Source organism: Balaenoptera physalus, assembly GCF_965194825.1.
Source record: "Balaenoptera physalus genome assembly, chromosome: 1".
NCBI classification, from domain to species: Eukaryota; Metazoa; Chordata; class Mammalia; order Artiodactyla; family Balaenopteridae; genus Balaenoptera; species Balaenoptera physalus.
Window position 1 is genome coordinate 61,366,036 of NC_138882.1, and position 26,869 is coordinate 61,392,904.

Sequence of the window (26,869 nt, forward strand, 5' to 3'; positions counted from 1 at the left end):
GTGTTTTCCAAAACTCTCCTCGTTAACAAAAGACACCTTTATATTCTCATCACTTAGGAGATTTCAAGGGTTTTAAGAGCTCTGTGCTGGAAATGAGGAGGAAGATCAATATATATTGTTATTATAAATCACAATATCACAAGTGTTAAGAAGTGAAATAGGTCATGGGGAAAGTTAAAAAATGGAACAGAACAAAGGAGCTTGAAGAGCAGACCTGAGTGGAGGAGTCGTTACCTGCATCTTTACTTACCTACAGAGCTCACTCTCTCCTGATTCCATAGTTTTTGAATCCCCTCCGTTATGCAAATCATGGACCTCTCTGTGAGGTGAAGCTTCCCATCAAAGCCCAGCAGTGAGGTGAAGTGAAGGCAAAACCTTTTCTGGCTGAGTCACATCCTCACATGTGTAGCTGTGAGAGAGAATCCAGGGTTGGTGTAGTTTGGTCAAAAACTGCTTTTGACATGTTTGCTTTTGCTCTTCATTTTCTGTCTTTTCTTTCTTCTTCTTATCTCTCTATTAAAGACTTCCTAGCTGTGTCTTTTCTGTAATGAATTCCAGTTGGATTTCATTGACTCTGAGAAGAGGCAGCTGTTTGCCTCTTTAAGCAAAGTTGTAAAGGTGTATGTGAGCAGGAGGTGTTTTTCCTTTGGGTGCTGGAGGCCGGCTCCAGGAGCAGGTGGAGGTGGGTGTTTTCTGTGGAGTAGATCTGATTGTGGTTGTTATTACCCCAGCTGGAGGCCCTGTTTTATAGCAGAGTGCATTCTAGGGGAATGAGTACTCCCAGGCAAGTACATTCCTCTACAAACACTCCAACGAAGTCATTGAACCCTCCCATCCTTTTATGGTCTTTATTAATAGGCTCCTCATCCCCTTCTCTCTTCCCCCAACTCTTTAAAAGAGAATAAAAGACCACTTGAAATAATTCTAGGCTGTTTCTTTCTTTTTATTTTTAATCAGCTGATATCATAAGAGCACCATTTTAGTACAACCAAATCTTTTGTGAAATAGGGAGTTTTAGCTGAGATCTATGAAAATAGAAAAGAGGTCTAAATGCTCAGAGTGCTGTCTGGGACAACTCTCTCTTCTAAAATGAAACTTGAACCTTCCAGCAGCCTTCAAATGCACAGAAACCTTGGTTATCTTCCTCTAGCATTAGAAGCAGGTGGAGTTGGGAGACCCTCAGGAATACCAGCGGTGGCCCTCCAGCCAGCCAGGAAAGGGCAGGGGGTGGCCTTCACTACTCAGATATGGTTTACAGCCGTGAAGGCAATGCTGTTGCAATGGGGGAACCAAAGCACTGCCCATCTATGCTGTGCATTTGACAATCCATTTAGGTAATCTTTTATTTATAGGAAAATCAGGAAAATGGCCACAAGCAAAGCTAGAAAGCTGAAGAGTTTAAGTAAGCTTGCAAAGGGAGAAGGGGATTCTTGTACAACTCTAGTTTTTGTGACCTTGAATGTTCGGTCCCACTGGGTCATGATAGCATTTCTGGCTCCTTCCCATTTCCCTGGGCCAGTCAAATGGAACTGGTATGGTGTGCATGGGCTGAAGAAGATGGTCAAAGCCAGGCATGGATCCGTCAGGAGCAGAGAGAACAGGTTGGGCTTTGCATCGATATAGGTCAGGAGTTCATTTATATATGGGATATAATCGGATTGTAAAGCTTTGCAGTAACACAAGCCAAACCTTTATAAAAGGAAGATTGGGATAAATGGGAAGACAAAAAGATTAAATAATGATAACCTTAGAACAAGTAAAGGTGCCAGAAGTAAACAATGATGCTACAAAATTTGGACTGGCTTCTGTATTCTTCCCTCCATGCCCATAGCTGTCTAATGGTCTTACAGTATTATTTAAATACAAGGTGGATTCCTTGAAAATATACTCTGTACATATGGTGCTCCAAATGCTGATAATGGATCTCGTATTACTTTAGTTCTGTTGTCAAATGATTAGCAATTTCTAGAAAAAGAGATTTTATATGATTTTACTATTCCTAAATCTTTCTAGAACTCAATTATTGCTTGATTTGTATAATGTGAAAAACCACAAAAATCATAGGGTGGAATTCCCTGTAATGCTGGTATTAATACCTAATAACATTGACTGACCTATGTGACAAAAGCTTTTACATCACATAGTTCTAATTAATGATTTATGTTATACTAGAATTCCATAATGGAGATCAGGTCATATCCCAGGTTGAGGATGAAGAAGAGACCCCTAAAATGCTTTTATTATTTTGGTATTTAGCACTTTGACAAGGGTAGAACAACACTGAAGTTTGGAAATATATATGAATGAGAAAAGTGATGTTTCTTAAATGCAGTGATTTTAAAACTCTTTTATTCTGCCACAGAGACCCTTTTTTTTTTAAGTGAAAATTTATATCAAAGTCTGAAACAGATAAACAGTAAAACAGATAAAACCAGAGATGTTTTAAGATTAGGAGTCAGGAAGGGGCAAGACTCCCTCTTCACTGGCCATCTGCCTTCCATTATCCCTGGCCCTTGGTGGTAGCCAAAGAGCAGAGCACAAGTGGAGACCTCTCCTCTAGAGAAGGTGTCAACAAGCTTATTCTGCAAAAGGTTCTAGATGGTAAATACTTAAGGCTTTGAGGGCCATATTAGGGTCTACCTAAACTATTCAACTCTGCTGTTGTAATGCGAAAGCAGCCTTAGACAATTTGTAAATTAATGAGTGTGGCTGTGTTCTAATAATACTTTACTTATGTCACCGTGATTTGAATTTCATATAATTTCCACATATCAAAAAATCTTCTTTCCAATGATTTAAAATTGTAAACGAGAAAAATAGATAGTCAGTAGATTTGGCCAATAGGCCCTATTTTGACTCCTGCACTAGAGTAGTCATCTGAATAAAAACAATAGAGCTGGGCTTCCCTGGTGGCGCAGTGGTTGAGAATCTGCCTGCCAATGCAAGGGACACGGGTTCGAACCCTGGTCTGGGAAGATCCCACATGCCGCGGAGCAGCTGAGCCCGTGAGCCACAACTACTGAGCCTGCGCGTCTGGAGCCTGTGCTCCGCAACAAGAGAGGCCGCGATAGTGAGAGGCCCGCGCACCGAGATGAAGAGTGGCCCCCGCTTGCCGCAACTAGAGAAAGCCCTCACACAGAAACGAAGACCCAACACAGCCATAAATAAATAAATAAAAATAAATTAAAAAAAAAACCAATAGAGCTGAACACAGATTTTTTGAAATGAATGAATGAGCAGAACTTTCTGGTGTCAGAGCGGATAAACACAACAGCTTGCCTGCTGATTATGGATAGAGATATAGAATAGTATCTGGTAGATGAGATTAATTATATTTTGGTTTAGAATCTAAACTCCATGTGGTGCTAGATGACCATGGTCTAAAGTGATAGTTTGGGACATTAAAACCTCAATTTCCCTTTCTCTTCTCTCTCCTTAAACAGGCCTAGTTTTTTTTTTTTTTTTCTTCTCTAAATCTCAGGTGCTTCTTTTTTCTCCAATGTAACTCTCACCTTTCTTTGCTATTGCTTTACCAGTTTTAGTTATGATTCAAAAAGAATGCATAGTACTTAACTTACCCACTGGGCTTGTTTTTTTTTCTTGCATTAACTTCCTCTATCATGATGCTTGATGGTGGTAATTTATTAACACCTGTAAAGCAAAACAAATACAAAATGCAATTTAACTTTAGGTTTCAGTGGTTACTTAGCAGGTAAAGATACGTTACCACCGCTCATATTTTATTTTTAGTACCCAGCTAGTCATCTGTTCTTCTGGCAGAAATACTAGCAGCCTAAGTGGATGGCTGTGGTGATAAAGCCATCAGCTGAAGAGATAAGTATCAGAACATCTCACTACTTATTTGATGTGACAGACCCTCACAACTGGCTTGACTGAATTTTGTCATTCAATTGATTGAAATTTTTAATTTTAATTGAACCAGTTGATTCAGGCAAAATAACAGGTTGATATTTTTTGATCCATGATTTATCTTTTGTGCTGGTCACGACACAAAATTCACTGTGATAGTGTAATTTGGTGAACAATAGATGACTTTGCTTTTAAAAATTCTGTGGTTTTAGATAGAACCTGGGGAAGGCCTCGAAATTTCCAGTATCCAAAATAATATGGCAAACTGAACATATACGTCCCTCTATTGCTCATGCGCTTGCCTTTCAGGACTCGAACAGCCCATCGAGCTTGCGTTTCCCCTGTGGCTATCATGGAGTCCAAGGGTTTGATGAGGCTAATAACAGCCAGGGTTGGCTTTTGCAGATGTGCAGGGAAGATGTACTTTTTCAGTGATGCTTGGCCATCTTCAACTTTCACCACAGTCTCATCAAGGAAGAGGAAAGCAAAGGTGTATCCAGTGGCAAAGACAATGATATCAGTGGGCTCTTCCTTTGGGTTGTTGTTAAATACAACAGAGTTTTCCTTCATCTCCTTTACACTTGGCTTGATGAGCACTTTCCCAGTGACGATACGGCCTGGGAGCTCATTACTTAGCACAGGCTCTCTTAGCTGTGTCCTAGACGTAAACACGGATGGGGAAGAGATCTGCCAGGGACCAGTGCAGCCAGCCCTCCCTCCTCCTTCCCTTCTTTTCATTCTGGGACTCTCCCCTCCATTAGGCAGGAGGTGCCAGTCTTGGGAGAAGTTACCTCTGTGGGAGTGGATTCATGAATGACCAAGAAGGATGATGGGATATGCTTACCATTTACCAGAATTTAGAAGCCTGAGGAGAAAGCGGCCAGAGCTTTCTCTAACTCCTGCTTCTCTTGTTGAATTTCAGCATTCAGCTATCACTGTCACTTCAGAGATAGCAGAATGCTGAAGGACCACAAGGGAGACTGGGGACTTCTATATCTGCTGAGAACTGCCGGAAACTCTCTCCTCCTAGGAAGCAACTGTACAAGGAAAACTTGCATGTGTTTAAGAGGAATAAGGGCAGAATTATCTTTTTCTGCCTATGCTTTTGGAATCACAAAACAAACACTTAGCAAGATGATTTTAAGTGAGCCGAGCCATTTTTGGCTTATGGTGAATGCACAGAAAGAGACAATATGATAAAACGGAAGGAGCATTGGAGTAGGAGGTAGTAAGGGTGGCTTTGTGTCCAAATGTTTATACTTAGAGCTTGGGAAAGTCATTGGGTCCCTGTAGGCTTTCTTTTATTCATCTGTAAAATAGGGACACTAACATTTGCCATCCTTAGTTCATTGGGTAGGACGAAGAACATATGAAATAGTATATATTTAAGAACTTTGGAAATGATAAAGGATTAGGTAAATCTGAGAGAGAAGAGATTACAATTCCTCAGGCTCCTTTTATATATTCTAGGGTTTATGGGATTAAATAAAATTCTTTATAGCTGCCATTCAGGCTGCCATTCTAAAACTTATGGTAGAAAAAGCTCTGGTGAAAAGAGTTAAACCCCTAAGAGGCCTGGAGTTAAGAAGTAGAACAGGGTAGGGATAAAAAAGGAAGGAAAAAATGCAGGGAGAGAGCAAGGTATACGAGAGAAGGATGAAGAGAACCAGAGGAATGAAGTACATGTAATAGGAAGGGGGCTGCCTGCCATCACTTGTGGCTTGGGTACCACCTGATCCCTGCTGGTGCAGAGTGGAATCTGGAGGAAGATCAGACAGGATCTCCAGGCTGTGGTGCCACCCTGGTAATGGAATGTCATTGTACAGACTCAATGAATGAGAAAGTAAAACTGTTGGTTCTTGTTAATGGGATAAGTCATGGGTTGTAACTGAAAGAACAAGACTGCCCTTAGAGAGACATGGGGAAGGATTCAATTTTTCCAACACAGTGAAACAGGCAAGTGTGTTGCTTTTGTCAGAAGAGTCATAGACAAATTATTCCCTTTTGATTGCTGCAGCTGAGGTTTATGTAACTTGCCAAGGTCACAGAGCCCACTTAATACTAAATGAGCTCCGGCAAGTGACTGAACTTCCCTAAGCCTTAGCATACCCACCATGAAAGGGAGATTATACTACTTACTTTAAAGGACTGTTGACAATTACGTATTACATAATTTCACTTACCAAGCACTCAAAAACAGTTAGCTATTAACTGTTTAAATTAAGTAATTTAAGTAAGCAAATTAAGTAATTAAATTAAGTAATTAAATTTAATTAAATTAATTAAATTAAGTAATTTGTATGAAAGTTTCCTTCACATTCAGTCATGTTGTCACATTATTGCCTGGTTTGGATATGCCACTGGAAAGATCAAGGCCCCTTCTCCCTAATAGCTCTCAGCAGACAGTCCATATTTACCTGTCTTCTGGTATTAAGCCATAATTTTCATGATTGAACCAGCTGTTCATCCTTCTCGCTATCAACCAATTCACAGTTGGAGTTGGGAGAGAATTTCTGAACATGTTCTGAAATCACGTCACGAACACCATGTCCCATGGGTAGCCTGAGTCAAAGACCTGGCTGATCACCCACGCCCCTCCGGTGGTGCTGAGGAACACCTGGAAGCAATCAAAGAGGTCACTCAGTTTGACACAGTGAACAGGGCTGGCTCTGCCAGAGATTCGAGAAGTTTTGTGAATTGAAAGGCACCAAAAAGTCGGCCACCCTCAAAATACATCCCCGACAAGACAGTTTTGACTCCTCTAACTCCCACTTTAAAGTTATTCTTTTGAGATAATGGTTTGAATATCTAGAGTATTAAAATGCCTTAGAACATATTACTGAGCACTTTTTATCTGCCAGGCTCAGTGCTAGACACCATGGTGAATTATGTATTGAGTCTGGCTGTAGTGGGCTTAGAATCTCATGTGAGAAGACAGTGAACAGGTGATAACAACTTTGTATGCTAATAACTGTAAACGAGAACAGGGCATGGATGCAATTGAAAGTTGTCCGCAAAGGGTTTTGACACAAACCATTGTTAGAACTGACAGTAAAATTCAGTAATACAACTAGTTTTGGTGGGGTTTTTTTTGTTTGTTTTTGTTCTTTGGACAGATTATCTGGCTACTTGAGTTTACCTGCTGACCGAGTTCACTAAGCTAATAGTTGTTCTGGTACCTATACAATAAGGAGTTGTCTGTATAACATTAAAAATTTAAAAAAATTAGTCAAAAATCTGTTGCTTTGCAGATACAAAACAACCGATTTAATACGTGGTTTTTCTCCCAACAAACTGGGGCATCCACAGCTGTGGGGTGACCACAGCTGCAGTGTTAGTGTTTTTATTATACATCTGTTTGACCTTATAACATGATGGAGCAGTATGGTGGCAAGAACTATGAGCACATCAGTGATTCTGACATTAGACATATTTGCACCTGCCTCTCTTTTTTTTTTTTTAAACATCTTTATTGAAGTATAATTGCTTTACAATGGTGTGTTAGTTTCTGCTTTATAACAAAGTGAATCAGTTATACATATACATATGTTCCCATATCTCTTCCCTCTTGCATCTCCCTCCCTCCCACCCTCCCTATCCCACCCCTCTAGGTGGTGACAAAGCACTGAGCTGATCTCCCTGTGCTATGCGGCTGCTTCCCACTAGCTATCTATTTTACATTTGGTAGTGTATATATGTCCATGACACTCTCTCACCCTGTCACATCTCACCCCTCCCCCTCCCCATATCCTCAAGTCCATTCTCTAGTATGCACCTGCCTCTCTTTGTCATGATTCAGAATCGGATATGGCATTTTGGTAGATATGAATTATATCCTGAAGCAAGGGGAATTTCTTTGTCGATATAGAAATGATGTGTGCCGAAGCATGACCACATGTGGTGGTCATCATGGATAGGCCTGTGTTAATTTTTGCTTCAGAACCTCCTTTGCCTTCCTTTAGGATAACTCCACCAAATTGCTAAGTCTCTCCAAATCAATCAATTAGTCAATCAATCAATTGAGTTCCTTTTTGAAAATTCCAGAAGGGAACACACTCCCAATTCTTTTTCTTCAGAGCTATTTCCACTCTTGCAATTATTGATCTAATTATTTATATTTATTTATTTGACATCTGTTTTCCCCATGAGTATATGCTCTATGATAGAGGGAATCTTGTTTGATTGTTCTGTTTTCCAGTGTATCCCCCATGCCTGGCATAACATTCGGTATAGTGGAATTCAACAACAAATATTGATTTGTTGGCTGAATGGCTCTCAATGAGTTTACAGCATAGTTGGAAAGAAAATACATACCATAAAAGGTAATTAGCAGGGCTTCCCTGGTGGCGCAGTGGTTGAGAATCTGCCTGCCAATGCAGGGAACACGGGTTCGAGCCCTGGTCTGGGAAGATCCCACATGCCGCGGAGCAGCTGGGCCCGTGAGCCACAACTACTGAGCCTGCGCGTCTGGAGCTTGTGCTCTGCAACAAGAGAGGCCGCGATAGTGAGAGGCCCGCGCACCGCAATGAAGAGTGGCCCCCGCTCACCGCAACTAGAGAAAGCCCTCGCACAGAAACGAAGACCGAACACAGCTATAAATAAATTAATTAATTTAAAAAAAAGGTAATTAGCAATAGTAAGAATTAAAAGTGCTGACCGAGGAGTGTAAATTGCAATTATTACATAAATTCATACTAGCGAGAGATCATTTTTTCTTGGGTTGAGGTATCTGGGAATGTAAATTAAATTGTAATAAAAGAGAAAAGGGCACTGCAGAAGGGAGGGATATGGTGTGAACAAAGAGGAAAAGAGAGACTTGGGAACTGGAAAGGGCACAGAGTAGACCTGTCAGCGTGCAGTTGATGATCATGTGGGAAAATAGTGTGGGAAAAAGTTAAAACAGCAGATTTGGACCAGATTGTGGAGACCCCTATAATGCAGGGCTGATACATCTGCAAATTGTAATTTTTATTTTTTTAGGTAAGGGGGAGTTAGTTTTTTTAACATGAGTGTCATAATGACAGCAATCTTTTCAGAGGATTTGTTTGTTGGTGGTTGGGGGTCTGGATGGATTGTTGTGTGGGGGGGGTTGAACTGGGGTAGGAGTGCAGCTCAGAGTAGAATTAGGAGCTGGGGTTTTGAATGGAAGAGACTAGGATTTGAGGACTGGCTCTACCACCTGCTGGTGGTACGCCTTTAGGCGGGTTATTTAACTTCTCTAAGTCTCAGTTTCTTCATCTGTAGTCAAGGATACTAGTACCTACTTTGTGGCTTGTTTTGATAATTGGTTGAGGTAATGCAGTGAAGCATTTAGTGCCATTTTTGGCACAGAGTAAGCAAGCCCAATAAATATTGACTATTTCCATAATTATTATTAGGAGGACAATGCAATAGACTCAGTGGGAGGTGGTATGGACCTGATGAGGGTGGTGGCAATCAATAAGGAAAGGAAGGAGCACATGGGAGATCTTAGCAAGAAAAATTGCCAGAATTTTCTGACCTGTGGGACTGAGTAAGAAACAGATGTCCCCTATAGCTCTTTTTGACTGAGAAAATGACAAAAATAGGAAGTCAGAGAAGCTGGATTTGGAAGAAAAATGACACCTGGAATTCACAGTAATATTTATGAACATTCAAGAAAAACATACCTAAAAAAATATGTTTAGTGTATGTGTGTGTGTTTTAGGAGTTTTTTTTTCCTTTCATCAGTTATCATGGTGTCAAATACTGTTTGCCTGAGGCATGTGTCTTAAGATAAAGCTCCTCATTAGGTAACATCAAGAATGATACCTTCTTTGCCACGTGGCTGGCCTCCACAGCAATGTCTGTGCCAGAATTCCCCATTCCAATCACAAGAACTCTCTTGTCTCTAAATATATCTGGATGTTTATACTCTCAGCTATGAAAGTACTGGCCTTTAAAAGTATTTATACCTATAGAAAAAAAAAAGAAGTCAAGTAGAAAATTTATAAGACTAGTGAATGAAACATACATGTTATTCAGTTAATAACATCCTTTTGACAGATGATTTAGGTTGGTTTCATAGCATACTCAATTTTAAGAAAATCTGAAACATGAATACATAATTTTACAAGGTACAGAAATTAATGGGTGATTATTTATTTAATGGAAATACTTACTCCATCTCACTAGATAGGCCTCTAGTTTTACTTACTAGATGATTACTAAGTTAAAATATCATGGCACTATAAAAAATTTTCCCCCCAAACCATTGTGGAGTTCAAGGTTTTGGAGCATAAGCCACCCATTATCCTTGCTTTGCCCTGCAATAAACCTTTCTCTAATCAAAAAAAAAAAAAAAAAAAAAAGAAATCATGGCATAAAAACTTATTAAACTAAAGTATAAGAAGTCATTACCTTTCAAAGTTTGACAGAAATCAATGGGACAGAAATATTCTATTTACTAATATTTGATCTATATAGAACTTTTCACAAGTAAGGAGCAAGAGCAGAGAAATTAAAGGGAACTATGAGTCAGTGCTTCCACTCTATTCAGCAAGCTTTTTTGAATACCTGTTATGTTCCTGTCACTGTGCTAGATGACATGGGAAATAAATAAAAATATGGTTCCTATTCGAAAAGATCCTTGTGGGTTCATCTTGGTGACTGACAGTAACTCAAGCTGGGTTTGCTGAGTCAGCCAGATTTGGCTCAGAGAAAAAGGGATTATGTTAGTTACACTGGGATTAGAGCCGCTGTTCCAGCTAGATATCTCAAACAGTTGATGCCAAATCTCATTGAAACATCAAGTGTGTTTGGAGAGTTTTGGAAAATACTCAAGGTTGTGTAACACAATCAAAAGTAATACATCCTGTACAAAGAACCCTTTTTTTTTAAGAAAATGTGATAAGACATCTAGATTCTCAGGGGATGAGTATGGATGCTGTGGCACGTAGCCTTACCAAGGCCCAGTAGCTCTTTACTTCATCTTAAATCATTAGAAATCTAACATGAATCTCAGTTAGAGCCCAACCACAATCTAGATCATTTAGAATTTAACAATGATGCAACCAAGTTTAAATATTAACTCAGCACAGGGACCCAATCTGGATCCAAGAACTGCCAGGAAGGGAGAGCTGGACAAGTTTAATAAGAATAATAGAATTATCCCTGAATGTTAGATTATCTTAGATTCTCACTGGATCAGGCTGTTTTGGACCACAAATAGACAAAAATGAGACTCTGTAGCTGAGTCTTCTACCAGGCTAATACTTTCCCCACTTATATTACAGGAGAACAGAGCAAGAACTTTTATGAGGTGAAGTGGTTGTGTTAGTAAACACAGCTGAATGTATATGGTATCTGAATTAATAAAATTAGTTACCTTGGGAAATTATATATTTATTCCAGCTGTAATACCTATTATTTTTACTAAGACATTTTGGAACACCTTTTATGGAATTGCCTCCAGATCTCATGACATGCATTTTTGAATAACTTCAATGAATTTAATTTTTGTAATGGTTAACAACGACCCTAGGGAGTATGTACAGACCACGCAAGTCTGCTGTGGGGCAGAGAGGGAGATGGTGAGATCTGGAGGACTCCATTTCAAGTCTAAAGTCATGAAATTTTAGTGCTCAAAGGCTCCTTAACAATAATTTAGCCACGGATTTTAAGTGACCAATTGGTAGTGGCTGGTAAGATGGATATTGAGAAGGACGGCAAGTACTGTAGAGTTCTTTTTGCTTGATTTGTGATGTATGCTATTGGGTAAGGTGGTCCAAACCCCTCAGTTCCTAGGAGAGAAAACAGAGGCTTAGAAAGGTTAAGTGGAAAGCCCAAGATTATATAGCTTGTTAATTGTATAGCCTAGAATGTATACCTCCAGGGTCCCAAGCTCATCCTATTTAAACTGAGTACATTGACTCCATTGCTTTCAAGGTATGTTTTATCCTAATCTGACCTGACTTGAGTAACATCTGGGGGGCAGATCCAGGATCATTGGAGGTACATGAGTTTGTTGTAAAATGAGTATTGCTATCACTCCAGGTCATGTGTAGATGTGATTCCTCCACTGGACTCCTATAAAACTCTTTTCATGCAGGCTATGTGTTGTCTTATCCACCTCTGTAGTCTTAGCATCTTGCGCAATATACTGTAGGTGCCTAATAAATGCAGTGTACTCTCTATGTTATGAAATTTTCCGGATTCTTGGAGTGATCCTGTACCAGGTACTCCTTCCTGGGCGTCTGGAGTACCTTGCCTGCTCAGGGATTTTTCTCTGTAGGCAAGAAAAGGGTAGGGTGGTAAGAGTTCATTGTTGAATGTGTTCAAGCAGAGGCTGTTGAGTCTTTCTCAGGGATGGTGAAGAGTTTCCTGCACCAGGAAGAAGACTGAACTGCATTCCAATTCAATGATTATAGTCTATGGCAGTTTTCAGGATATGCTTTGTCTTAACTTGACCTGACTTGAGTAACCTCTGGGGGCAGACAAAGGATCATCAGAGGTACATGGGTTAATTGTGAACCAAGCCTTGGGATCACTACAAGTCATATGTAGATGATTCAGAGAAAAATTTCCTAAAGTTTTAACTTTTTGAATCCTTTACTGCAGATGAAATAAACCAAACCATTGAATTTTCTATTCCCTCTGAGTTGTAATCCAATTGAAATTTGACATAGATTACCATGAATCATGGTTACAAAAGCCAGATAAAGAAACTGAGACACAAAGATGTCTTAACTTGCCTCCTAAGGCTCATGCCCCTACTGACTATTAATCCAGTGCCATAAACCTCTGATCTAGGTAATTGCTATGACTCATAGAAACAAACAAAAATCACGTTACTTTTTCCTTTATTCACCGATTGACCTCTGTGACCTCTACACTCATCTTTGTCAATGCACCACTGCTGAGGCTCACAACTTGCCTAGGCCTCCCAAGTCTTAGAAGACTTTCTGAGTGCTGCCAGTCACTTAGGGAGGGACACTGAACTTCAGTGAAGCATAAAACTGCTTAGTAGTTATTCATTCTGCTCTTTGGTACTCATAAGTCGTTTGAAACAGATGAAAGCCAAAAACTGGCCAGATAGTGCTGGTTAGGGAAAAAACCCTCTTACCTCACAATTTTAACTGTTTAATGGAGGAATCAATAGGAATTTATTTCCAGACCCATCCAGTGTAAGGATGGCTCCCATGAGACAAACTAAGGTCAGTTGCAAAAAAGCCTATACCTGGAAAGGAGTCCAGTGGCAAATATGGGTTAGTAAGAAAACTAGTGCAGACCATGACAGCATCAAAGATGGCTGACTCTTGCTTCCCTTCGTGCAGAGTGACTACCTCCCATTGGCCGGTAACAGAAAAATCTGGGCGTTTTGTTACACTGCAGACTTTAGTCTGAAAAAAGAATCATAGACATAGTTAATAGTTTTCAAGGTTCCAGTAAGGACCTGCTGGCTGACGTGCCAATTGACATTTCAAATGTTCTAGAGCACAGACGAAACATAATTAATAAGCATAACCCTAGAAATCAAATTGGACTATCAGATTGATCATAATTTCCTGGATGGAAGTATTCTAAGCTTCGAGTTGTAGAGGGGTATTTAAGAGAGGTGGTGTGGTCCAGAATTTTTAAGTGATTTCCTCAAATTCTCACAGTGAGTGATAGAACCAAGATTATGACTTAGGTCTTTCTATGTTTTTAAAATTATTTTTCTGTTATGTATAGTTCTCATATACAACAGTTCCTTTACAACAGCTCCTTTAATAGAAACATGGATAATATTGAATATGTAATTGAAAATATAAATTTGGTCCCAAGTATCTTAGTTTATGAAAGGTCTTATAGACTATGATGTTGAAGTTTTCCCAGATCTAGAGAACTACTGAAAAGTGCTAACTTTATGGCTGAATTTGTTGGGAGTTGTCTAAATTTCAAATACAGTTGATTCTTGAACAATATGGGTTTGAACTGCGGAGGTCCACTTATACATGGATTTTTAAAAATAGTAAATATTACAGTACAACAGGATTGTAGTTGGTTGAATCTGTGGATGTGGAACTGTGGATACAGAGGCATCTGGGAAATGGAGGAAATGGGAATTTTCCACTGTACAGAGTTGGCGCCTCTAAACCACCGTGTTGCTCCAGGGTCAACTGTGGTCTATTTTTGTTCTCATGGAGTACATGTATATCCAAGGGTACTAGATTCTGATTCAGAAAATATACAAAAGAAATGTACAAGTCAAGTTTAAAAGCATAAATGAGCCACTGACCAAGAGACTTTGCTGCCTTGCTTTCCTCTTCAGTTTTCAAGGAAGACAGACTTCTCAAGTCCCTCCTAACGGTTCACTGTCTGGTTTATAATATTTGAAGTGCTTGTTGGGTTCTACATTTGTATTAGCAATTGTCTTTTTAAAATATAAACTTTCAGTTAATTAAAAAAACTTTCAAAATACATTTATTTTTATCTTGAAAATAATGTGTTCATCACTGAAAATTTAGAATGTATAGAGAGGAAGGAAAAACAAAACCTCTTACAGACAGCTGCTTGTGTGTACTTTCTTAAAACTCTGGTGAACATCTAGTTTTTTAAAGTTATTTTGAAACAGGCTTGGGAAACAGGTAGTAAAGGAAATGCTTCAGACTCAGAAATTCTGATGCATTAAATATATTTTTTGTGGATTATATCCATTGACTATGGTAGTGTTTTATTTTTATTCTGTCCCTTGGAAAATAAGGAAGTGGGATGAAATATTCTTTGGACAACTGGAGTACTTTTATTTTTCTCCAGTTTTATTGAGATATAATTGACATATAACACCGTATAAGTTTGAAGTGTACAACCTAATAATTTGACATATGTGTATATTGTAAAATGATTACCACAATAAGTTTAGTTAACATTCATCACCCCACATAGTTATCATTTTTTTTTGTGATAAGAACTTTTAAGATCTACTCTCTTAGCAACTTTCAAATATACAATACAATACTGTTAACTATAGTTACTATACTGTACATTACATCCCCAGAACTCATTTATCTTGTAACTGGAAGTCTATTACTTTTGACTACCTTCACCCATTTCCCTTCCCCATCCCCCATCTACTTCTGGCAGCCATCAATCTGTTCTCTGTTTCTATGAGTTTTCTTTTTTTGATTCCATATAAGTGAGATCATACAGAATTTGTCTTTCTCTGTCTGACTTATTCCACTTAGCATAATGCCCTCAAGGTTCATCCATGTGTTTGCAAGTGACAGGATTTTCTTCTCTATTTACCATGGCTGAATAATATTCCATTGTTCTATGTATCTATCTATCTATCTATCTAACTATCTATCTATCCATCCATCATCTATCACATTTTCTTTATCCATTTATCCATCAGTTGTTTCCATGGCTTTGCCATTGTAAACAATGCTGTAATGAATATGGAGGTGTGGATATCTCTTCGAGATAGTGACTTCATTTTGATCAGGAGTACTTTTAAGGTTGTGAATGTGAATCTTATATGGTACTTGTTTTAGTCAATCTTTCCATTCATGTTACTTTCTCTGTGTAATTCTCCATGAATTCCTTACCATCCCCATCCCTGATAGGGAGGGTAATAGAAGGGAAACACATGGATTTTCATGTGTTTCTTGCAGAGGAAGGAAAAAAGGAAGAAAGAAAGAGGAGAAAGAGGTTATATTTATTTGTCTTTGTCCTTCTACCTACCTCCTGTCTCTGTCCTCTGAAATGGGAAGGGAGGTGGGTATGACCAATGAGAAAATATCCAAGATTTTTCTATTCCCTAAGATATCTAGAAAAGATTTCCTTCAAATAGTGATATTCTCTCGTGTATAGGCCAGTGCACACATCCATTCATATAAAGGGATAGTAAAAAGAGAGTACCCAGGAGCTGATAGGAAGTTCTCAATGTCCCTGTGTATAGGCATTTGGCCCAAACTGAAAATCTGGTTTGACATTTTTAAGGTCCATTTGGATACTTGGTTGTAGGCATTGCAAACTAAAAGTTTATACATACGAATCCTTAGACAAAGTATCTCCAGATTTACTTAGGGTGATTGTAAGTAAAAGGGGAAAAGGAATCCAACCTGGTATCAACAATCTTGCCAGTTCATTATCTCATCTACAGAACCTAGGGTAGAGAGAGATAATAGAAAATAGGTAGGAAACACTTCCTGACTACTAACTGATGTTTTGTGCCTTTCTTACCTTGAATTGAATGCATTTCAGAAGGTTGAACTGGTTTGCATACATTTTGAGATATTCCAGGAATACAGAATTTGGCACATAGTTTGGATAATCTTCTGGGAATGGAAAGTCTGAACAAGACATCTCCTTGCAGCTGTTGGAAACCACGGACTTGTAGAGGCTGGCTCTGCCTTCTTCAACATGTTACTGTACAAACAGTGCATGCACATGTGTGTGTATGCATGTGTGCATGTGCATGCACACACATGAAATGGATGTTAATTTTTAGACATTGAACCATACAATTTACGTATGCTACCTGCTACTTTCTAATGGAATTTGCTATCCTGCACTTACTTGAAAGATGATGAATATTGGACCCCACTATGAATATCATGATCAGAATTACAGTTTCATTTATTACATGCTAACAAACCTGGGATAAACTCACCTGTCCAGATTCACACAGTATCACTGCAAAATACAGGAGAATATGGAAATACACCAGAGCCAGGAAGTAGTATCTAGATGATGAACGATTGCTTTGGTTTCATGAGGTATTGTTGAAAGGATTATGGAGAAAGGGGGTTCAGATTATGAAGGATTTTGTATCTGAAGTTAAGGAATTTGAATTTCATAGAAATTCATGGAAGTGATTCATATTAAATTTTGAAAAGATAATTCTGGTTCTGCAACAGATAACTTAGAGGGATCTGGAAAGGAAGGAAATGAGGCTAGTTAAGAACCTGAAACACAAATCCATGCGATTGCCAATGAGGACCTGAGCAAAGACAGTGGCAGTTGAAACTGAGAGAGATGGGATTTGTTAGGTAGCAGAAAGGTAGAATGCGTAGGATTGTGAAACTGTTTGGATTTAAGGTTTGGGAGAGGAAGCAGGTCAAAGGTTTCCAGATTGGACAACTGTGAGCATGGCAAAACACTAAACAATTTCCCACTCCAGTTTTGACTTGGGTAACTAACAAATAGCAACATCTCAGACAACTACTACAAGGTTGAAGAGTGGGCAGTTTTAGTTATTCATTTAGGTATGTACATTGCCTCTGTCTTTTAGATATATTATAAAGAATTGTTCTAATTTCAGTGGGAAAGTCCTTAGTATTTTAATATTGTTTACCATCTTGTATATGTATAGTTCTTTTTTCCTGTGAAACAAAAATTATTTTATTTGTGTGAACAAGTAGAAACGTGAACATAAACCTCACATATGGAGAGGACTTACTTTGTTCCCTCAAAATGTTTGAGTCTAGATCTGCGTGAAATATGTAGTGATAACAGAAAATAAAATTATAAACATACCTTTGTAGTTTGAATTAATGATACCGATCTCATCAACTGATGAGTTCACCTTATCTTGCTTATTTGTGACTCCACATCTGACAGTCCCATTTATCCAGAATAAATCTAGAAAACTGGAATCTAAATGGCTTCTGAGAAAGATGACTATTTAAATCCTGATCTTTCATTCTGTAGGAAGATCTAAAGCAGTGCTACTCAAAGATGTAGGGACTTCCCTGGTGGCGCAGTGGTTAAGACTCTGAGCTCTCCATGCAGGGGGCCCTGTTTGATCCCTTGTCAGGGAACTAGATCCCACATTCATGCCACAACTACAACTAAGAGTTCGCATGTCTCAACTAAGACCTGGCACAACCAAATTAAAAAAAAAAAAAATTAAAAAAAAAAAATTAAAAAAAAATAAAGAAGCAAAGATGTAGTCAGCAGAGCCAGACCGATATGAACTTTTTATTACCAGTCTATGACAATATAAGTACAGAAGGTGAGAGTAAGCATCTCAAAACTTTTATAGCAATAATTTGACATTGCTCAGTATCCAGGCATGTGGACTCCTTTGTGATGAACGGGACATAGATCAGTCTTGGTTTTGTCTAAGTCACATGATGAGTTGTGTGGGATTTGAACTGAGTACTAGTAATGCGGGTAAGACTACATTACAGTGTACGACTTTTTTTAAAATTAATTTTTAAAAAAATTATTTATTTATTTATTTTTGGCTGTGTGGGTCTTCGTTGCTGCGTGTGGGCTTTCTCTAGTTGCGGTGAGCGGGCTTCTCATTGTGGTGGTTTCTCTTGTTACGGAGCACGGGCTCTAGGTGCGTGGGCTTCAGTAGTTGTGGCACATGGGCTCAGTAGTTGTGGCTCGCGGGCTCCAGAGCACAGGGTCAGCAGTTGTGATGCACGGGCTTAGTTGCTCCGTGGCATGTAGGATCTTCCCGGACCAGGGCTCGAACCCGTGTCCCCTGCATTGGCAGGCGTATTCTTAACCACTGCGCCACCAGGGAAGTCCCCAATGTGTAACATTTTAAGGTTAGTTTGAAAATTGTTTTCCAAAAGTGCATAAAAGCTATAATTATTTTCTTTCGTTGAAAGATAATTGATATTCGCTTATAATTTTACAGAATAAATGATCAGAACTGACTACTGATAAAGGACTGAAGTTAAATTTTAAAAATACAGCACTACTTGCTTCATTCTGGATAGCAGTTAAAAAAATGAATATCCTGAGCTTGCTGAGGTTTCTTTAAAATCTTTTCTTCCATTCCATTCTTATATTCTGTGGGCCTCATTTCTCTACTATGTGTGTTGTTAAGCAAAATTTAGAAACAGTTTAGATATATGTTATCTCTTGGGAGAAGTGCTCTCATCCATTCAGCCCAGATTAGATAAAATGACAAACAAGAAGCAAGCTTAATTATCACATTATAAACCTTAAGTATTAATATGTACAATGTGTAGTGAAAGTGTGCCTACAGGTGTTTAACACGGAGAACTGGTATTTCACACATATGGTTTTGTTTAGCAAAAAGTTACAAGTGTAATAGAGATTCGCTATAGTATTTGCCTTGTGCACACTTTCAAAGAAGTTTGAATTAATGTTTTGACATTTTCCTTTGTTTCATTTTCACCTTTCTAATAGTTCATTTTATTATATTTTACAAATATGATTGTCTATAATTTCTTGGAAATTAAAACAAACCTGATTCTTCTCCACAGTTTGAGAAGCACAGCTCTCTAGATTTGTGCTTCTAAATCTTGTTAAGAATTGCTCGGGGAATCTTATTAACATGTAGATGCTGACTTAGTAGGTCTGGGTGAGCCTGAGATTCTGTATTTCTCACAAGCTCCCATGCAGATGCTGCTGGGTCATGGACCACGCTTTGAGTAACAAGACTTTAGAGCTGTCTTGCCCGATAGGAATGTGATGCAGGCCACGCATGCACTTTAAAAATTTCCAACAGCCACATTAAAAAAGGTAAAAAGGAACAGATGAAATTAATTTTAATGGTATATTTTAGTTTACTCAATATATCCAAAATTTTATAATTTCAACGTGTAATCAATATAAAAATTATTAATGAAGTATTAAAACTTTTTTCTCATATTAAGTCTTCTAAATCTAGTATATATTTTACACATCTGAATCCAAATGCTAAATTTTCACTTGAAAAAGTGGATTTACATACCCAAATTGTTAACAAATACACTTAAAAATTCTCCAGTAACTGAATTGAGTATTGGTTTTAAAATTAAAATGAATTAAAACTAAATTAAATAAAAAATTCAGTTCCTTAGTCGTATCAACTGCATTCCACAGTTACATGTGGCTGGTGGCTACCTTATTGGACAACACAGATTTAGAACATCCTTAAACTTGAAGCCAGGTATTAGAACTAAATTTAGTGCTGGTTTGGTGTAGTTAAAAGCGATCAAGTTTCCTCTGGGTTATAGGAAAAAGAGAATGGCAATAGCTCTAAAGAGCTGTAATATTGAGAAGTGAGCGCAAACAGAAGGGGAAGAAACTATAGTAAAAGGAGAAAAACATCAGTTATAAACATTCTGGGGTCAGTTTGTGTATGACCAAAGCTCCCTCACTTTTCTCTGGCATCTGAGAGCATCACATTGTAAATAATACTTTGTTAAAAGCGCCAATTTCTAGTTAACAACAATAAAAGGCTCAATTTGGAATACATACTGTCAAAAGGGGGTAGAGATGTGCATAATATCATGTTGTAAAGAGTTCCATAAAAGTAGTTCAAAAAAATTTAAAACATTTTATAATGGCATGTTTAAAAATCAAAGAGTAGTAGAGACTCATTGGAATTGGATAAGTCAGGGAACCATGGGGACCTTAAAACAAATGAACCCACAAACAAAAATAGAAAAAAAAACCAACTCTGCTGCGCAAAATTTTGGAAAATAATTGTAAAGGCAGGAAGAAGAAAACCTTCCAGGAAACACTGAAGCCTAATGTGAAGTAATGTATCACAGATTCCAGCTGAGGAGAAACTGTAGCTTAGCATGGAAACCTGGCCTTTAGGATGGAATCCAACACCACTTTGCTCTGTCTCTCTTTCCTCCCACTGATCGTTTCTCCTGGTAAAATACAAGGTCTGGAGTGTTTCAGATATATACAGAGAGTACGTGCCACTTCTGAATGGGGTTTGCAGGTCCTGAGCCCTCCCCTCCAGTGTTTGCCTCAGTGAACAAACTGCCCCAGTGATTCTCAGGCCCTGCTGGGACCCCCGGCTGCAGGCACTCTTGGCATTGTCTCTGTGTGTGTGCCAATTGCCCTCTGTGTGGCACTCTGTATGTGGAAGCACATTTTTCCTGAGAATTGATGGGGGCACTTAGGGGAAAGATTTTTGTCTTGACGGTAAAACTGAATGAGAGGGGAAGGGAGATGGATTGTACAGAGGGGAAAAATAATAAAGGCAAGAATGGAGGGGTTTCTGGCTTCCTGGTCCACTTGGTCCTGCAGTACAATGGGAAAGACATCATATTCACTAGAATATTTCATGGGATTCCATGGACAGTCCAGGATTTGCCTGCCCTTATTCCTGAGCTGTGGCACAGACTCTGGAAATGCATGGAGTATAGTTCTTGTCAGCACAGACCACGGTGTCAGACAGCCTAAGTTCATATTCAAGCTCTACATTTTTAGCTGGGTGACCTTGGGAATTTTCTTAATCTCTCTGTGTCTCAGTTCCCTCTTCTATAAATAGGAATAACAATACTACATGACCCCTAGGATAAAATGAAATGATAGTTCTAATGCATTTAGAACAGTGCCTGGTAAGCTTTCAAAAAATGTTAACTGTTACTTGTAATATTCTTCTTCTACAGCTACCGTGGAAATTTACTTTCTCAAGCTTTGTGTCCTCCAGAGAGGATTATAGGCAATGGGAAGAAACCTTTGTCAGGTCAGAGGTTTCTCCTTTCTCATTTAAAAAATAGATATAAAATGATAATAAAAGTCACTCTTATATAGATACATAGAGACATTCTTTCAATGCACGACATTCGCAGCTCTTGTTCTTTTTTTTTTGGCTGCGTTGGGTCTTCGTTACTGTGTGCGGGCTTTCTCTAGTTGTGGCGAGTGGGGGCTACTTTTCATCGCGATGTGCGGGCTTCTCATTGCGGTGGCTTCTCTTGTTGTGGAGCCCGGGCTCTAGGCACGTGGGCTTCAGTAGTTGCAGCACGCAGGGCTTAGTAGTTGTGGCGCACGGGCTTTGTTGCTCCGTGGCATGTGGGATCTTCCCAGACCAGGGCTCGAACCCGTGTCCCCTGCATTGGCGGGTGGATTCTTAACCACTGTGCCACCAGGGAAGTTCAGCTCTTGCTCTTAAGAACAATTATTTCCTTCTTTTCTTCTCCTTTGAACAGCCGGAACACATTTTACTTTGTCACTTCCTCTCCCTATGGAGAGTCAGACTGTCTACAATCTGTCCACAGTCTGTAGATCTGTTTTCAGATCTGCAGCACAGGGGAGCTGTGGAAACCTCAGAGGAGATTTGAGGAAACCCCAAGAGGTTAGGGGCCTGTCAGGTGTATCCCCTCCAAGATAATATGAATTCAATAAATGTTTGTTTAATATATGAATAAAAGGAAACCTACTAAGATTACTGAACTTTTAGAAATAAGGCTTTTAAGAAGAAGTAAAATGGTACCCAATTAACAAATCATGTCAGCCCCTGTAAGAATCAGGCTTCACGTGCCTAAAGAAGAAATAGCTGAAGAAGAATTCCGTAGTGATTTAAGGGGGTGAAGTATTACACTTCATCATTGCCCTCACTGAATCTAAAAATATCTGGTGCATAAGGTGCATAGTAGGTGCTCAATAAATGTGGAATAAGTGAAAGGATACATGTGCAGAAGAAAAGACCTTGATGCGCATAAGGAAGCACGTCATTCCAGGGAGGGTTATTGCTACAGAGATGTGATGGGTGAAGCAGAATGTGTTTCTATCAGCATAGTATAATTACTTCTAGAGGATGTCAGTGTGGTTCTACATTAAGGCTATTTCTCAAGGCTCCTTCCTATACTAAAATTCTCTAAGAGTAATATTAGTTATGAGTGACAGAACAATTCCTGACATTTTATTTCTTCAAGTGTTCCTCTACAATCGAGATAATCAGCCAATAGCATTACTGTTCTAAGCCTCCCTTTCCTCTCAAGAGCCTGAGAGAGTTGGTTGTGGAACAGATGTTCCACACTTACTGCCTGCTGCCACTTGAGTTGGTGGTCACAGGTGGGTTCTTTATCAATGTATTCCTTTTCTTTTTAAACGATGCCAACCCCTCCCCCACCCCAATGAAGGATGGACTTTCTTTTCCATTGCAACCTTTGTCTGCTTCCTCTCAGTTTAAGACTGTGGTCTGGAAGAGGCCAGAGTTATGCCCATGTGAGTATCGAATTAAGTGCAGTAGTTTATAATCTCTGTAATGTTGGGGGGCATCTCTCTATTTGTAAATGGAAACCTTCTCCGTATGTGTTTTATTGGGTTTCTGCAGTTTGCCCATCTAGTTTTGCATTATGGCCCCTTTCACCCAGAACAGGGACTAAGGATCCCCCTTGTACATTTTCTGGTAAGCACAGCCCTTGCCTGAGCAGACTCTCTAATTCTGCAGGTTTTGAATGGGCCACTTGCTTTGATTGCAAAGACATCTCTAACAATCTTTCGTGGTGTGTGTGTGCGTGTGTGCATGTGTGTGTGTGTGTGTGTGTGTGTGTGTATCTGCTGGGGTAGAAGGGGGAAGGGATGTCTCTAGAAAGACCCAGGAGAGTCATAGCATGTTAGAGCTGGAAGTCCCCTTTAAGGTCACTTAGTTTAGAGATTTTCAATCAGGCTTTAGAGGAATCTCAAGGTAGTACAGAGGTGCCTTAAAGAGGCTGCTGTGTCAAGAGAGGGCTGCTGAATGAAGGTGGGGCTGGTTTTTCCTGCCTCCCAGGACCCAGTAATTTAGCTTTTATCTATTTTTTAAACTGACTCTGTGTTCTTACTTTACAGATGGGGTAATGGGGACTGAAACAACTTGTTAATTGGGTACCATTTTACTTAGGCTACTGCTGGGTCACCCTCTTTCTCATCCTTTTGATGTCCTATCACGTGCCTCACAAGGGCCTCTATTTTTCTTTTTCCTTCCCCTCCTGTCTCTGAGAAAAGTGTGCCTCTCCACTTTTCCAGGGCTATTCCTTCCACTTGGGCCTGCAATTCCACTTCTTCCTTTTTCTGCCAGGATCTTGTCTCAATTTGGGCTTACATATTCAATCATTTCCTATCATCCAGATATTTTCTCTTTACCTGTAAACATATATGGGTCTCCCTATCATGCAAACAAAACAAACACAACAACAGAAAGACATCTTAATTCTGCTCATCATCCGTTGCTTTCTAAACTGAGTACGAATCCCTTGCCCAAACATTCAGCCACTGTCCTCCCTTTTCATTATTTCTCTTACAAGTACCACACACACCAATAAGCTCTTTTTATTTTCCAAGCATGCCCAGTACTTTTTCTTTACGGTTTCCTCCCTGGCATCTCCCACTCAATCTCATTTGCCTGTTGAAATCCTTCCAAATCCACCACACACCATCTCCTCCATGAAGCCTTTCTTGGCTTCCCTCAAGTGAATGTAATCCTGACCTCACTTAAATACCCATAGCACCGTTTCTGACTTACAAGATCCTGCCCTTTTCCCATCAGACTGACAGCTCCCTAAGGCAGGATGACTGTTTCTCATTTTTGTGTCCCTCACAGTGCTTTGTGCATAGGTGTTTGACCTGCCCAATCACACAGCCAGTTGGGCACAGCTGTATCTAGAACTCATTTCTCTTGGTTCTTACATCAATAGTTTTTTTTGTGTGTGTGTTAATAATTGGGTATCTGTGATTTATATAAGGAGCATTTTTGTCTGGTGTGCCAAGGTCTCTGGGCTTACTTTTTGCTTTGATTGAGATTACTTTAACCAAATAACTCTACCCTGGCAGTTTTATTCTGGAAGCTAACCCTCAACCCCAATGGAGTAGTAGTACTTATCTGGAATACTGTGTTAAGAAGGATTCTGAGGCTCATTAGGGGAAGGGTATAGTGTTTGATTAGCAATGTTTTCAATGGGCATGAGAGGCTAGAGTTATGGCATTTGTGTCAGGTTTCTGCTCCCCTTTCGGAATGTATGTGGTTTGAATCATGGGAACAGATGTTCTCTTTTCCCTAGGCCCCTTGGGGAGGTCTCTGTGCATTGATGGTCACATTTGGTGGTTGGACACATTTCAAGATATGCAGTTCTTCTTTATGTGAGCCAAGCTGGTCTATGCTGGGACTAAACTAGGAACCTTGGCCTCTCTGGAGCTTTGCTCACTGAATTAGAAAATAATTACTTTATTCCTGTTCCAAGTTCTACCCTTCTATAATAAGGGAATGCTAAGTGTTGCTTTCTCTTAGTCCCTTAGGACTCTGAGGCCAGGATATCTGACACCTTGCTCCTTTTCACTCTTCCTGACTGCTTTCTCCTTAGCACATTTAAAGCTCACGAGATATGTTCTTGCTCTCCTGAGAAGAAGGGAAAATACGAGGTTTGGGGAGATCTGATGCAAATGACTCCCTGGCTGAGCCGTGGAGCTCACAGGGTTTCAGTGGCCTCCAGCAGGACCCCTGTGGTTTCCCTGGACCCCAGGCCAATCAAGGGTGGTCTTTATAGTTGCCTTTCCTCCTGCCTCACCCCTTTTCCCTCTCCAATCCATACTGTAGTCCTGAGAATATTATTATTTTTTTTGCTCAGGCAACAAAAAAGTCTCCAAACTCCTCACATCCTTCACTTCTGATTGTTCTTGACATGGATTGGAATTGCCTAGACAGCAAGACCTTGAGTATAGGACTCACCCTACACTGAGTCTTGTGTCGCTTTGCTTCAGATAGAGCAGAGCTGGAAAAAGAAGCATGTATAAGCAGCTCAGTCTTTCAGGCAGAGGCAGAAATTCCTGTGCTGTGTTTATACCTTTGCCCCCAACACTGGAGTCTCATGCTTCTGACCCCCAGGTTCTGCTCCTGCCCTGCGTGTCCTGAGCTTTCCTGGCTTGTCCCAGCCACTCCATCCTCTTCTACCCTTCGTAGGCATCTTTATTCCTCTTGGCCCCGGATGAAGTTTGCAAGGTGGCTGATGCACCTCCCACCCAAATTCAGGCTATTCCCTGCTTCTTTTTTTAAAAAATCTTTTTCAATGGCCCTTTCTGTCCCCTTGTTCAGCAGATGTTTCTGGTGCCTATGGGCGCCAGCCCTTGTGGAAGAAATTCAATCTCTTTTTGCACCAGTCCAGCGCTTTTCCAACACACACACAACAAAGCTGTCGAAGCCCCACTTACGGTGAATCTCCACAGCCCCCCAAGGTCGTCGCTCCTCTCGAAGCAGGTGGGCTCTAGTCCTTCCTCCAGATAGCACTTGATGGGGGCCAGGCCACTGACCCCAGCTCCCACAGTTGCAACTCGCTTGGCCGTGCTCTCCTGTGTGGGGACAGTGAAGCAGAACCTTTTATGCACAAGTGAAAGCCCCACCCCATCCTTGGCTGCTCTAGCAGATTAGGAAAAAGAATTTGAAAGATTAAGGGATTTGCTCCATTCGAATCCTCTGTAGCTGGTCTCTGGTGTTGTGAATGTGAGAAGAGAAATGTTCAGGTCACTGGTTTAACCCCGTGCTTGGTATGTTCCCACCCCCTCACTCGGAGCTGGTTCTAGACTATAGTACAACTGTTGTCAAGACTGTAGCTTTTGGCAGAGTGGCTGAAATCGGATCCTTTAGTGGATGGAGTTTTGCATTCTGGACTGTGCTGCTACCTCTAGCCTCCCTCCACTACCCGTAGAGTGGAATAGAGCAGCAGACCAGGAATGATCACCTTGTCAAACATGGTGTTTCGTAAACATAGGAAGCTGAAGCTCAGATTGGTGTAGTGATGTGACACAAGGCCGCACAGCAGCTGGTGGAGCGGAGCTGGGATGAAGAGCCAAGACACTGCGGCCCCCACAGGGGCTGTGCAGCACTGCCCTGGGCCAGTCGCAGCCCCTAGCATCCTGCCAGGGCTCCGGCTCTGCTGTCCATCCTTCTACCTGCTGCCAGTGGATGGTCACCAGTGGAAGAGAGAGGGTGTGTGGTGGAAAGGTAGGCATGGAGAATCATCCCTCCTCTCTCCACTGGATCCTGATTCACTTCTAGGAAACCACTGTGTCATCACTGGCACACGTGGAGGATTGTCTGCTCCTGGCCATGAGTTCACATGAACTTGTAAGAATGTGGAGAGGCAATATAGTGTGTTGGTTAAGCAACCAGACTCTGGACCAGATTCCCTGGGTTAAAGCTCAGTTCTGTCAGTTACTGCTCTGTGATCTTGGGCAAGTTATTTAACTCCTCTGTGCATTATAAAAATGGAGAAAGTTGTAGGAGTTTCCTTGCAGTGTTTTGTGAGAATCAAGTGAATCAACACATGACAGTTGGCTTAGCAGTGCTCCTGGCACTTAGAAAGTGCTCAATAAA

The 26,869-nt window shown here is 40.2% G+C and overlaps 1 protein-coding gene across 1 annotated transcript; it reads right to left on the bottom strand.

The window, feature by feature from the left end:
- Nucleotides 1–922: 922 nt before the first annotated feature.
- Nucleotides 923–25,960, bottom strand: FMO1 (flavin containing dimethylaniline monoxygenase 1; the record flags this gene model as incomplete). Its single annotated transcript, XM_082446162.1, is given in 11 exon segments — nt 923–1,689; nt 3,579–3,651; nt 4,173–4,528; nt 6,288–6,400; nt 6,404–6,487; nt 9,661–9,765; nt 9,769–9,803; nt 13,067–13,229; nt 16,054–16,236; nt 25,708–25,912; nt 25,956–25,960. Coding segments are annotated over 11 exon segments (1,665 nt in total). The 3' UTR covers nt 923–1,346.
- Nucleotides 25,961–26,869: the final 909 nt, after the last annotated feature.